The sequence below is a fragment of the Sinocyclocheilus rhinocerous genome, unplaced genomic scaffold (assembly GCF_001515625.1).
Source record: "Sinocyclocheilus rhinocerous isolate Xijiao unplaced genomic scaffold, SAMN03320098_v1.1 scaffold395, whole genome shotgun sequence".
NCBI lineage: Eukaryota > Metazoa > Chordata > Actinopteri > Cypriniformes > Cyprinidae > Sinocyclocheilus > Sinocyclocheilus rhinocerous.
In genome coordinates, this window is record NW_015660890.1 from 1,790,371 (window position 1) to 1,803,262 (window position 12,892).

A 12,892-nucleotide genomic window follows, 5' to 3' on the forward strand; every position below is an offset into this window, starting at 1 on the left:
TACAAATGCAATAAAAATATTGGTATCGGTACTCTGTATCGGCAAGTACCAAAAATAAAAGTATCGGTATCGGGCGAGTACTGGAAAAAGTGGTATCGGTGCATCCCTAATTTCCAGCAACAACAACTGAGAGAGCCATGTTAAATAACTATAATTAATATAAGTGCAAACTAGCAAAAATAGGTAGTAAGGAGTGATTTGATTCTCTCGATGAAAGAAGTTTCTGAATCAGATGGGGCCACTTTAGAGAACCACTTTAGAGAACCACTTGCCAGAGATACTTATGTTCACCAATTTCTCTCATTCTCAAGGAATGGGGCTTTTCTTGGACTTCGGAAAGGAACCTGACCTTTCCACTTTGGTAAAGCTAGGGTTGCTAATTCAGTCAGTAATAAAAGGTTTCACAGTCAAGGGTTTATTGATGGAGTTGCTTTACTTGGGGACCACCAATATGCACACTCACTGATTTGTGAGTCATTGACAATATAAACACATACTTGCGCTAATCTAAACCTGAAACATGCTAACATACATACACACATACTCACACAGTGATCGTTTGGACTAAAAGATCAATGCGGATGCTCTCTGGGAACAGAGTTAATTAGATTACAGGAATGTTTTCCTAAATCAATTTATTTTACAGTTCAGCTAAACAGTATGGGAAGTGTAATGCACTTCAAATGATGATAGAGTGGATGTGGCCTCTGTTAGAGCTAACAGGGGTACAATGGATCTTCCACACAGATTTAGATAACCACACTTTCATTTTTGTCAATGTAGGGAGGGATCAAATGCTTACTATAGGAAGTTAAGCCTAATGTGCTTTCCAAAGGGAACTACGAGAGGAAGAGTAGAGCTCGTGCCATAAAACCGCTCAAAGAAAATCAACCAAATGTGATCTTCAAGAGTTTGTAAGATAAGAATGAAGTCTACACGAGTCTGAAAGTTGTCTTCCTTTGTTTTCCTCAAATATGTTTCTTACCATATCTGAAACGGAGCATCGTGTGGCATTTAGAGGGAAATCGGTCTCTCTCGCTCGCTCCGCATCAGCCCCCTCCTCTTCCCTCTCTTGAAAGCTTTGTGATGTCGCAGGTAATAGGGAGTCTGTTGGATCGCTCCCCTCGTCAAGTGACACGCAGTAAATTACACAAGCTTCAAGCAGCTCGCTGAATTATAGTTCATCACTTGGAAAGACTTCCCACCACCGGGCTACACGTATCAGATCTGCCAGTTAGGATCCAATTAACACCCTGGCCAGAGTAATCAGACTGCATGTGTAAGGGCTGCTGGAACTGGTTTATTACTCCCATGCATCTTCTGTCAGAAGGTACAGTTGTTGCTTCTACATCAAAGCGGTGCTATGCCACTATTTTTTTCCCCACTCCCACCGTTCCACTGGTTCTTGCCTAAGGGTTGTGCTTCAGCTTCCTTTGCATTGCAATGTGAGCCCCTGCAACTGTAATTTACAGACGCTGCCCACTAGTTCAGGTATCCGGGGTAAAGAAGGATGCTTTCCTGGTTACTAAAGATCACAAATCTGAAAATACAGTTTTTCCCCTCCTCCTTCGTTTTGGAGTGGCTGAACTTTGAAGAACTTGTTGGAATTTGAACTGAATTGGTCATACCTCACAGAAAGCTCAAATGGAATTTTAACTGGAATGCTCAGAAAGTGCATTCTAGGCAATCTAAACACAAACCTCTACCAATGAGGCCTATAAACTTTCAAACTGCAATGCTTTTTCAACTTTTATCAAAACTTTCCATCACTTTTAAGTTGTAATTCTGTTCTGTTTCCTGTGCCAGTTTTGTAGTTCCTTTGATCATTGGTTCCCCTTGATTGTCTCCCCAGTTATGTCTTGTCTTCTTGTTACCCTCATTAACCCAGCCTGTATAAATATCCCTTGTGTTTCCGATGTTTCTTGGTTAGTTGCTGGATGTACATATTGTGGTTCCCTCCTTTCCTTCCTTCTTTTTATTTAAAGTCTTGAATTTAGATCCACATCTTACCTGCCATCCATTGCTTGCCACGTTACACTAGTTAAGTTACAGTGTTATTGACTTCTTTGAATGTCATTTTTTAAAATTCATTCTTACATTCAAATTCCAATTGCAATTCTGCACTCTGTTTTTTGACCTCAATTCAAATTCACTTCCAATCAACTGAATTTAAAAGGCCTTCCAAATTCTCGTCTGAATGGCGCACAACCCTACTGTTGGGTGAATGCTGTTAATAATCAATGTTAATATGAGGGCACGAGTTTCCTTTTATAAATTCCGCCGGCTTTGTGCACGGTTCCAGTTGGCGGTCTGAGTAGATGAATTTTAAGGAACATGGCGCAGGAGTCTGACGCTCAGATGAGCTGTGCGTTGCTGACCTTTAAATCGGCGACACTCGGAGGATGGCTCACTGCTCAGGAAGTGATTGGGTTGAGCTATCTGCTACTTCTTTCTCGTCTTGGAATACACGCGAGCAACGAGCCGCTCAGCCATCCTTCCCAAACGCAGGAATGAGGAAGCCTCCAAAAGGATGTTTGGTTGTGAAAAAGGTACATTAGCAAAGCCGGTTGGGTTTAAAATGAACAAAAAAAGGTCAAAGTATTGGCCGTATGTTTCTGTCGTGGACGCAAACGCTGTAGAGTGTACCGTAGTTGCACGCTAGTGAGCTGAAATTGCTTTGTTTGGTTATTTGACCTTGTTAATGCCAAGATATTGCTCTCTGAGCCCACACCGCCAACAGGTCAAAGGTCAACTCTACCTCTTTAAACACTTTCCTGACACCTAGACAGCTGTATTATATCACCACAACAGCCCGTTTTGTAACACCCATATGCCTCTGTTTGTTCAGCATCCTCCTGTTAGCTTCTAACCGCTGTTTCGTCAGTATTCAGTATCGCTAACATGTGTTTTCACACAGTTAAATGCCCATCCTGCCATCAGGACGAGACGCCTGGGCGGCACACAGAGCCAAACAAACAAACCGGCATGTAGCTTATAGTTGGAGAATGGCAGCTGGGCTGATTGGGAGGGCAGGAGACACAATTGCCAGTCGTGCAAGCTTTCTGTAATCCCCCTTCCCTATCGTCCTCTCGCTTTTTATTTGTGTTTTAAATGTCAGTGTATAAAACGCGCACGAGATATTGCCACTCGGAGGGAGAGGCGGTACGACGCGAGAGGACTGTTGTGTGCCTTGGGAAATCCTTGTAAGCAGCATGAAGAAGCCACAAGGATTTACGTGGAAGAAATAGGTGTTTATTGACTTCTCCTCTGGGCTTACGGGGTAATAATAGACCTGTCACATTACGCAAATGTGGAAAAGCGGCTTCTGAACGCGTCAAAAGCGCGAGATGAAGCGCTGGATAGAATTAGTCAGCCGACAGGCTTTAGACACTAATACAAGTAATTAAAACCGTGAGCTGCAGCACTTAGATGCTCGTGCAGTAAATAATTTATATGCCATGATCTATGGATCACTTTCCCTGCCTTTCCTGGACAGGAAAAGGGGCGGATTCATCAGTGTCAGGGAACGAGCAGGCGTTTACTTTTTTATGTAAATAAGTCATTTTTCAAAAAGCTCGTTACTTGACATGTCTAAGTACACGCACATGGTCTGAATTGAGTTTTTGTAAGCATTTAAAAGCATAGCTATCAAAGAGATATAAAGGAATATTCCATTGGAGGTGAATGGAACCAAGGTGAATGGTTTCAATATTACAGCCACAAGATGAGAACAAGATGTGTGTTAACATGCTTTTAGTGTGAAAAATGGCTTTCTAACTTGTGTAAAGTAATATCCAATTTTACAACTGTTGCTGTCAATGTACCTCCATAAACCTTAAAACAACTGTAAAAATGAAGATTTAAACAACTTTAGAGCTCAAATAATACACAAGTTTTAACAGAAGAATTGCTTTTATAAAATGATAAGCTTCACATTTCTGCTTCAGAAATTGGCCCCATTCACTTCCATTGTACGTACCTCACCGTAATCATGATTTTTGAACCTTCTATTATAAGAAAAGTAGGGATGGTCAACAAACTATTGATTGAGCTTAATTGGGCAAATGAACATGGAATATTCCTTTAAGCATAGTTTTTGGGAAATAAAGGTTAACTAGATATTTAGACATTTAAAAGAGCACTGAATAAGTTAGTAAAGAAAAGGATCGACAGCATTGATTAACTACAGCCTGAAGACAGCACTCAACAAGCACTGATTCATATTGATTCATATGGCTAACATGAGGCAAGGATGGCATAAGCAAATGTAAATATTCAATATTTACCATCCTCTGGTGTTATTAGAGTCAGGGGCTCGGTCATGGGCCACCAGTTATCACAGACCTTCCTCATTCAATATCACTCGGCTTCCTCAGGAAGTATCGCACGGCAATTTGCAGTCACGCTGTGTGCCGGGAATCCATTCTCTGAGTATACAGACGACTGCGAAACTACAATAGATACACGAAAGCGCATCCACCTAGGCTTTGCTTTACAACTAATATCTTTGCACAGAAGGCAAAAAATAATAAAACAAAAGGAAAAACTTTCCCAAATACAAAAGCCATATTTGCCCAAACCGGCCTGAATATATTAAAAGTGAAAGGCACCGAATCTTTAACTTCCGCATAATTAGATACACAAGGGTGTGACTCTTGGAGAAGGTGTTGCCATTGTTATACTCTGTGAAAATATTAACGATGAGGGTTAGCGCTAATTTTCCCTTCCTTTAATTAAATGCACGGGGTACTAATGAGGTAAACCACTAGCTGATAGCACTTATTAGCAGGGAGGAGGGCACGCTCTCTCTCGTACTTAATTTAAACCTAAGAATACGGAGCCTGGCAGATGTCAAGCGCTTACATAATTTGAGGTGGCGCGTTTGTATTGTGGGGATGTGAGAGAAAAACACATCGGCACTCAGTGGGTAAGTAAACAGGCCTGGTAGTAGGGGATGCGACGTGCACGATGCCGCTGTGACCTTTACCAAATCACCGACAATAGCGATGCGGCGCAGCTGGAATCAATAATGGCAAATTATCTTGGAGGGGTACAAATGACAGCTAGTTAGGATACGCGATGCTACAGGAAGAGTTGCTATTTGGTTTCTGCGGAATTGTATTGTAAATAATCCAATAGAAAGTTTCCAAAAGCTTTTTATTCTTCATTTACCATGTTTAATTTTGACTTTGTAAAATCTACAGTGAGGCTCTTACAACTGAAGTGAATGGGGCAAAATCTATAAATGTTAAAACTCACTTTTTCACCACAAAACATTAACAATGTGAGTTATCATGATTTTAGAGTGAGAAACGGATTACTAACAGCTTGTGTAAAGTTACATCTAATTTTTCTTTGTTGCCATGATAACGTAACTCATAAATCCCTAAAACGACTTAAAAAAATTATGATTTAAACAGCTTTATAGCACAAATAATACACTTTAACAGAACAATTATAAGCTACACATCAAAAAATGGCCTCATTCACTTCCATAGTAAATGCCTCACTGCAACCTTGATTTTTGCCTTTTTAAAGACAAGGAACAAGTCAATATTAATTTTTGTGTTCAAGAATATGAAACAAATCCTATCAGTTGAGCACGGAATATTCCTTTAATATGTCAATATCTTTTGACAGCAGAGATTTCAAGGTTGCCCGACAGAGGAGCTGAGGTAATGTAGCTTTAGACAACAGAATGGTTTCAGGTGTGAGGTATTTTGTTTGGTTTCTTTTGGAGAAGGGCAGGCCTGACAGGTTGAAATTTTACTGACAGCTCCAGAATTACATTGCCAAATCAAACAGAGTAGCTGGAACAGAGGAAATCTTTTCCAGAGCACCATGTATTATGGATGGACTTAAGAGATTAGCGAGGAACTGCTCACCTGCAACAGACGCTGTTTGTCGTTGTTCTTTGGAGATTTCAGGCCACTGCCTGGTTGCTGTAGGAGTAATTGCCTTGCTGCTTGTAGGGCCTGCAAAGAAAGAGAAAAAGAGAAACAAAATTAGTTTTTTTCCCCATCCTTCTCCCTCCCCGGCACACTCAAATATCAAACACTGTGAAAGGTGACATCAACCCGGCGCATTCCATCCACTACACTATTCATTGTTGTTGATGAGCCATGAAGCGTCTCTCAAGATATACATTTTTCATGATAATCCACAAAGCCGTGATGAAAGATAAATACAGTTTGTCTAGCACCTCTGAAGAGCACGAGGGGAAAAAAACACACAGAGAGTGTCAGTGGTATTGACCCGTCTAGTGTGTGCTCAGCTGAAATACCCACTTCTCTGCAAATTACCGGCCCATTTGCATATTCATAATATCAATTTGAAGTAGAGGCAGACGATGTGAAGTGTTCCTAGAAGCTGTAATTAAAGTTGACAAAATCAACATCAGATTACCTCAGGAGTGAATTAACAAGGAGCTGAGCATTAGCCGGGCCCCTGAGCACAGGGGTGACGCTGGCCCTTCTCTGCCAAATCACTCCAGATACCTACTTATCCAATGTCATACAACAATACAAGAATATTTGGTTGCTAAGGTAAGCGTCCCTATAGCTCATACTTAATGTTAGGGGTTTGTTCAAATCTTTAACCCTAATTATTAAACTTTAGAATGTAACTCATCCTGTTTGTGCTGGGGTCGACCGATATGTGCTTTTCAGGGCTAATGCTGATGCGATTATTACAGATCAAGTAGACCGATAACCGATATTTCGAACCGATATATATGTCTGGTGTAAAAATGAAAATTAATATCAAAATTAAGAATAACAAGGGCTGTGACAAAAACTTTAAATGCTTTTAAGTTATTTTATCGGAAAATCGGTTTCGAAAGTAACCGATACGATATCCATAAAATGCTTAATATCGGTGCCAATAATCGGCTGATCCCAAGTTTGTACTACTGACATGATTGATACCTATTACTTTTTTGTTTATAGGGGATCAAACTAATGATTTATAGCATGTTGGTGAAAAAATGGGTGAAAAAACAGATTTACATTGTATGAGTGAATCCTCTGGGCTCTTTTAAATTTGACCAATAAGCAACCACATAGCAACCACCCAGATACATGTCCTAGCCAGCCACATGACCACATCAATGCTCAGACAACACCTCAGAACACCTTAGTAACCACTCCCACACTCCCAAAGCAATAGCAATAGCACTAACAATCACCCTCAAAATCCTACCAACTTTTGCATAAGCAAACATCCACTCCTTTTTCTTCAGAAAATGTAAAAATGTTTTTTTTTTTATTATCTTTTTTCTTAAAAAAAAAAACATGTTACAGTATATGTGTGTAAGCCTGACGGCAGGTAGGTTGAAATGATGTACCTTACAGTGTTCCTCATGTATCTACAGGAATACTGATACACGCCTTCAAAGGAAAGCAACTCTTTCCAGACTTCCTGGAGTTGTATGTCGATCGTAGACAGAAGTGAACAACGACTCTGTGAACACAGCCACAGACGGCCTCAGCGCCCCGACACAAGGAGAAAGCAACAAAATAAATAAAGCAATATAAACAACAAAATAACTTCACAGGTGTTTCATCCGTCGGGGAAGAGGAGAGTGAAGGTCGAGGGGTGCGAAGAAGAAAAAAAACCCTCCTTCAGATAAAGAGTGACACTTCTTCCAGCAGAATAAAGGGCTTGTTATATTTCCTGGTGCTTGCCAGTATCCATGACAACAGCTGCCTTGACAGGATGTGCATATGGCACTGCTCTGCCAGCTGGTGAGAACAATGTTTGAACTAGTACATTGAGATGCTGAGCAAACAGGGGGAGAAAAGGAGAGAGAGAAAGAGAGAGATAGGGGGAAAAGTTGCCACGTCTTAACCCGCTGGGAAGGCAGCCATCCCCCTGATCAATTATGAAGAGACAGGGTGAGGAGCTGCCACTGTCTGTCTGGCTGTGTGGTGAGGAGCCAGGCTCTCCGAGCTCCTGGTAAACAAACACAACACAGTGGCGCTGGGTCCTAACAGCATCGATCTGTCTCCTCTGATGCACACACACATACAGAGCCGTTGTCTGATACTTCAGGGGACACCAGGATGTGGAGGAGAGCTGGACTACTTCAAATCAGTTCCCTGTCCTGTCCTGTCTTTGAATGAACCAAACAGACAACAACCGGAGTCTTGTGCTTTGAATGTGGCATACTTGTCTAACCGGATAAGTTTTCGGGAAAAAACAAGATTTCACATTTTGCAAACTAATAATTGTAGTCAATTTTAATCAAATTTTATTGTCACTTATTGCTGCAAAGTGACAATAAATGTTCCAGAATCAGATAAGTCTGATTTGAATGAATCATTTACACTAGTTTTGTGAACATATTTAATGAATCTGATTAATTTGTTCATGAATTGGCTGTCTGTTCAGTCTATTCTGTATAGAACAATATAGAGTCGTTTAAACTACTTTTATGTATTTATGGTGCTTTTGGTCTTCTGAACCCAGTTTTATGTAAAGAACGGACTGAAACATAAAATTATGAAGAATATTCTTCTGGGTCACTTTTTCAATATAACAAAGGTGAATGGGAACTGGCAAGCTGCAAAGTGACAAAAGTTACAGAACCAGATAAGTCTGATTTGAATTAATCATTTAGACTAATTTTGTGAACAGGTTCATAAACCTACTTAAAAATCAGCCTGTTCTTTACATAAAATTTGATCCAGTTTTTGAATTTAATGATTCAAACACAATGGTAAACAGTCACCCGGATGTGGAGGAGAGCTGGACTACTTCAAATCCGTTCCCTGTCCTGTCCTGTCTTTGAACGAGCCAAACAGACAACAACCGGAGTCTTGCAGTTTGAATGGGGCATACTTGTAAGTTTTGGGAAAAAAAACAAGTGTTTATGTTCTGCAAACTAATCAAGTAGTATACTAAAAAGTTTCTGCAAATCACCCTGCCTTATTTTTCCGTTCTAAACGACGCATTTATCGATTAGTGATGGTCCTCGTGGTACTTTCGGATGCATGAGTGAGTTATAAGTACCCTCGCAAAGTCATTATCGGCAGGACCGCGTGGATGAGATTGTAAATTGCAGGAGATTTCACGCCCATCCAAGCGGTGATTGTGAGGCTTTAGTGGTCGGCTAATGGCTTTAGCACAACAATTAACAGGAGGAAATGTTTATCCGCGCCCCGATCGATACAGACTCACTGTCCTCTGATGAATAAAAGGACAAAGTCAAAGAAGTCATTCAATACACGGTAGAGGTCAGGAGAGTGGCGCTTCCCACAGCACACGGACGGAGACGTTTAATGGCTTTTCCATTACGAACGTGAACACTGGGAAGGGGTGGAATGTAATCAACTCCACTTTGCATATTAGAAGAACATTTGTTTAGATCAGTTAAAGGGTTAGTTCTCCCAAAATCACGGGATTATTTACTTCCTCATCCTCATTCACAACTCATTCTGTTTTCAGTTAAACACAAATTTTATTCTGGAAGAGTATTCTGGGCCACTTTTTCAATATAACAAAGGTAAATGGAAACTGGCAAGTTGCAAAATGACAATAAAAGTTCCAGAATCAGATAAGTCTGATTTGAATGAATCATTCAGACTAGCTTTGTGAACAGGTTCAATGAATCTAAACAGTTCGTTAATGAATCTGCTTAAGTTTCAGTCTGTTCATTACATAAAACTGGCCTAAGAAGACCAAAAAGCACCATAAATGCATAAATGTAGTCCAAACGACTCTATATTCTTGTGTAAAGAACAGACTAAACAGACAGCCAATTCATAAACAAATGAATCAGATTCACTGAATCTGTTCACAAACCAGTCTATAAAATTAATTTGAATTGGACTGATCTGGTTCTTGAATTCAATGATCTGAACACTATGGTAAACAGTCCATAAGCCTGCATAATTTTGCAACTGACTGATTAAAGAACAATAAGCCACACAAGCCGTATGGGCTACTATAATGATACTTTTTTGCCATTCTGGAGTCTCAGTCCTCATTCATGTTCATTATATGGAAGAGTGACCAGAAAAAAAATTCTTCTTTTTGTGTTCTACGAATGAAAAAGTCATAAAGGATTGGAATAATGGGCTGAGGGTGAGTAAATGATGACAGAACTTTCACTTTTTGGCTGAACTATTCCTTTAATGTTTCCGTCAGAACTGTTAATCTGTCCTTGTCCTGTAATGCTGCAAAAACATTCCTTATTAGTGACAACACCGCATTATACAGCTGATATTCGCCCTTGTGCGAAAATACCCAGAATGCAACACAAAGGCATATTAGGTGTTTCCAGATTCAACAAAAGCAAAGCAACCACTGAAGTTTTGCTGGACAGCTGAAAGCTGCTTGCTTTGCTTTGCTTTTCTTCGTCCTATAAGTTTTGTTGCTGTGCAGAAGAAATGCGGGCTGCCATCCATTAATGCACACATTGTATAAACAGCACAATGCATCACATTCCTCAGAGCTAGGAGCTTAAGGAGAACCCGGGCTGGAGCGTAAATAACAAGGCACTCAGGAACATATTTGATGTTGATATCTATCTCTAAGGACTGGGAGGGGGAAGAAAAAAAAAGGACAGAAAGAAACAAACTTGCACGTTCAGTACAATGAAGCGCACACTGAAGACACACGCACAAACACATGATTGCAAGAGCTTCGCAATTTTTATGAAAATACGATTCTGTCCAAATGGATCAGCTGTAATTGGTTTCAGATAGCGAGGTCGAGGGAGAAAGGCGATACCGGTCACTATTATTCAAAACGGGGGGAAGAAACACGAATGTTTACACAGGCGTTCCTCAGCTACGTTAATAGCCGAGCGAAGCTCACCGGAGAGAAAAAGAGACAGGCGAAAGAAACATATGTCAACTCTCTCACCCCTTTCACCAGGCAGTCTGTGTTTAGACTTAACACAGGGGTAATGAGGAATACATCGCAACGTTCCCAGCTCTAAAACAAGCATGAAAAGCATTAGCAGCCAGTCGCAGCTTGGCACATCATTACAAACGCATCCTCGTTCCCCAAGATCAGCACTTGAACCAAGCTTTTAGAGTCGCAACTGTGACCAAATGCATTACGAGACAAACAAATGTTACAGTGAAAAACTAGCTAAGGGAAGCAGGTTTTTTTGAGAACGGAAACATGGTGAATTAATCTGGATTGTTGAGAATGTTTGTCCACAAGGCTGGGGTGTTTTGGCAAATGTCTTTAATTCAATCATAATGGTTTTTTTGGAGACACAAGACTTATCCGAACAACTCCAGATTAGAATGCCACACGTGTTTCGTTGGAAGTTTTGTGCTTCAGAAGATCTCCGGGCCTGCAGTCGCAGAGGGCACGTCAACCCTCGGCTTATGGAAAACACGCACAACAAGACAGAGATAGAGCGAGAGAGCATAACCCCTTATCAAGCCGACAGGAGTCAGCTGCCACGAAAAACAAAGGACAAACAGTTTAAGCTGAACAAACAAACAGTGCTGATTGGCCGGTGGTCTGCGCGGCCTGTGCAAAGATAGGGCCCCACTCTCGACAGCAAAATATTGACACCATATCTGTTATGTACGTGTGTTTAGGACATAGGGGTCTGATGAGGGGCCAGGCCACTCATGAATAGAAAGCGTCGCTCCAGGCACAGATTTCATAAACAAGACGTGCGCTGAGGACATAACAGCCCTACACTGGGTGCCACATGCACGTCAGTATGAATGACAGCTGAACACGTTAAAGGTCCGTTTGGACACACAACGGCAGTAGGTCAGTCTGTGGACAATGTCCCAACCTCTGTTGTGAGGAGGCTGACTGACAAGGGCGGAACAGACCGCCTTTTATCAAAGGTCATCCATAGCTGTGATCTGTGTTAGCGCTCCAGTCGACAGTGAACCAGGGCTTATAAGGGAGGCTGGGCGGCCTTGTTGAGCTCCAAAGACTGAAACTGCACTTGGCTCAATGGAGACAAACAAAGTTCAAACTAGCAACCTGGAAATGTTGAATTTAGTTTTTATGTGAAAGCTCTGAATAGCATCAAACTTAGACATTCTCAGATGGCACGACAAGAAGCAGGTGATTAAATTGTTACATTTTCCAGTAATTAACAAGCTCCATTTAATTTTACAACACTTATAATATATTAATAATATTATTTTAATGTATTTTTGATAATGAAAATTACTTTTAATAATAATAACCTAAAATTGTATTAATATTGAATGCATTTTTGATACAAATTAATAACAATAATAATAAATGTAATAATAATTTAAAATAATACCAAGTAAAATCAAAAAAATTAATAAATGAATACAATTTAAGTAATTTAAAAAACTCAAGTTTATTATTAGAACAAAATATAAGAAAGAAAGAAAGAAAGAAAGACAGACATGATGAAAATTGATGATGACAATTACTTTTAATAATAATAATAATAATAATAATAACCTAAAATTATTAGTGCTGTCAATCGATTAAAAAAAATTAATCGCACATTTTTTTCTAAGATTAATCGCGATTAATTCCACCTAATATTAAAGTTTTTAAATATACTTTAATATTGCAATAATTTCACATTAAATCTTCAAATTAATGTACAAACAACATAAAGACAGTATATTTTTAATATTTGTTTAATGGAATCTTTTTTTATGACTTCTAATTTAAGTAAACTTAAAACAAACTTCACATAAAACCATTATAATAAATGTCATATTTAGGCCTACCTGTGCCCTTCAGCAGAAATATACAGAAATTGAAGTTATCAATCACTAAATTCTAAATTAAATATAGATGAATCCTTAAAGCTATATAAAAAGTTATTGATTTCCTCTTTTTTCTTCTTTTGTTCTTGACGAACAGACATCACAGCAGCTGGTTATTAGGTTGTTTTGGCTGCTATTTCTTTAAGAGC

The 12,892-nt window shown here is 39.7% G+C and overlaps 1 protein-coding gene across 1 annotated transcript in view; it reads right to left on the minus strand.

Moving 5' to 3' along the window:
- The window catches only part of LOC107725896 (forkhead box protein P2-like), a 100,157-nt gene that overhangs the window by 32,233 nt on the left and 55,032 nt on the right, over positions 1-12,892 (minus strand). Inside the window, exon 5 of the mRNA XM_016535314.1 lies at positions 5,886-5,975. Coding sequence (XP_016390800.1) covers positions 5,886-5,975 — 90 coding nt within the window. The remainder of the gene's footprint in view (positions 1-5,885; positions 5,976-12,892) is intronic.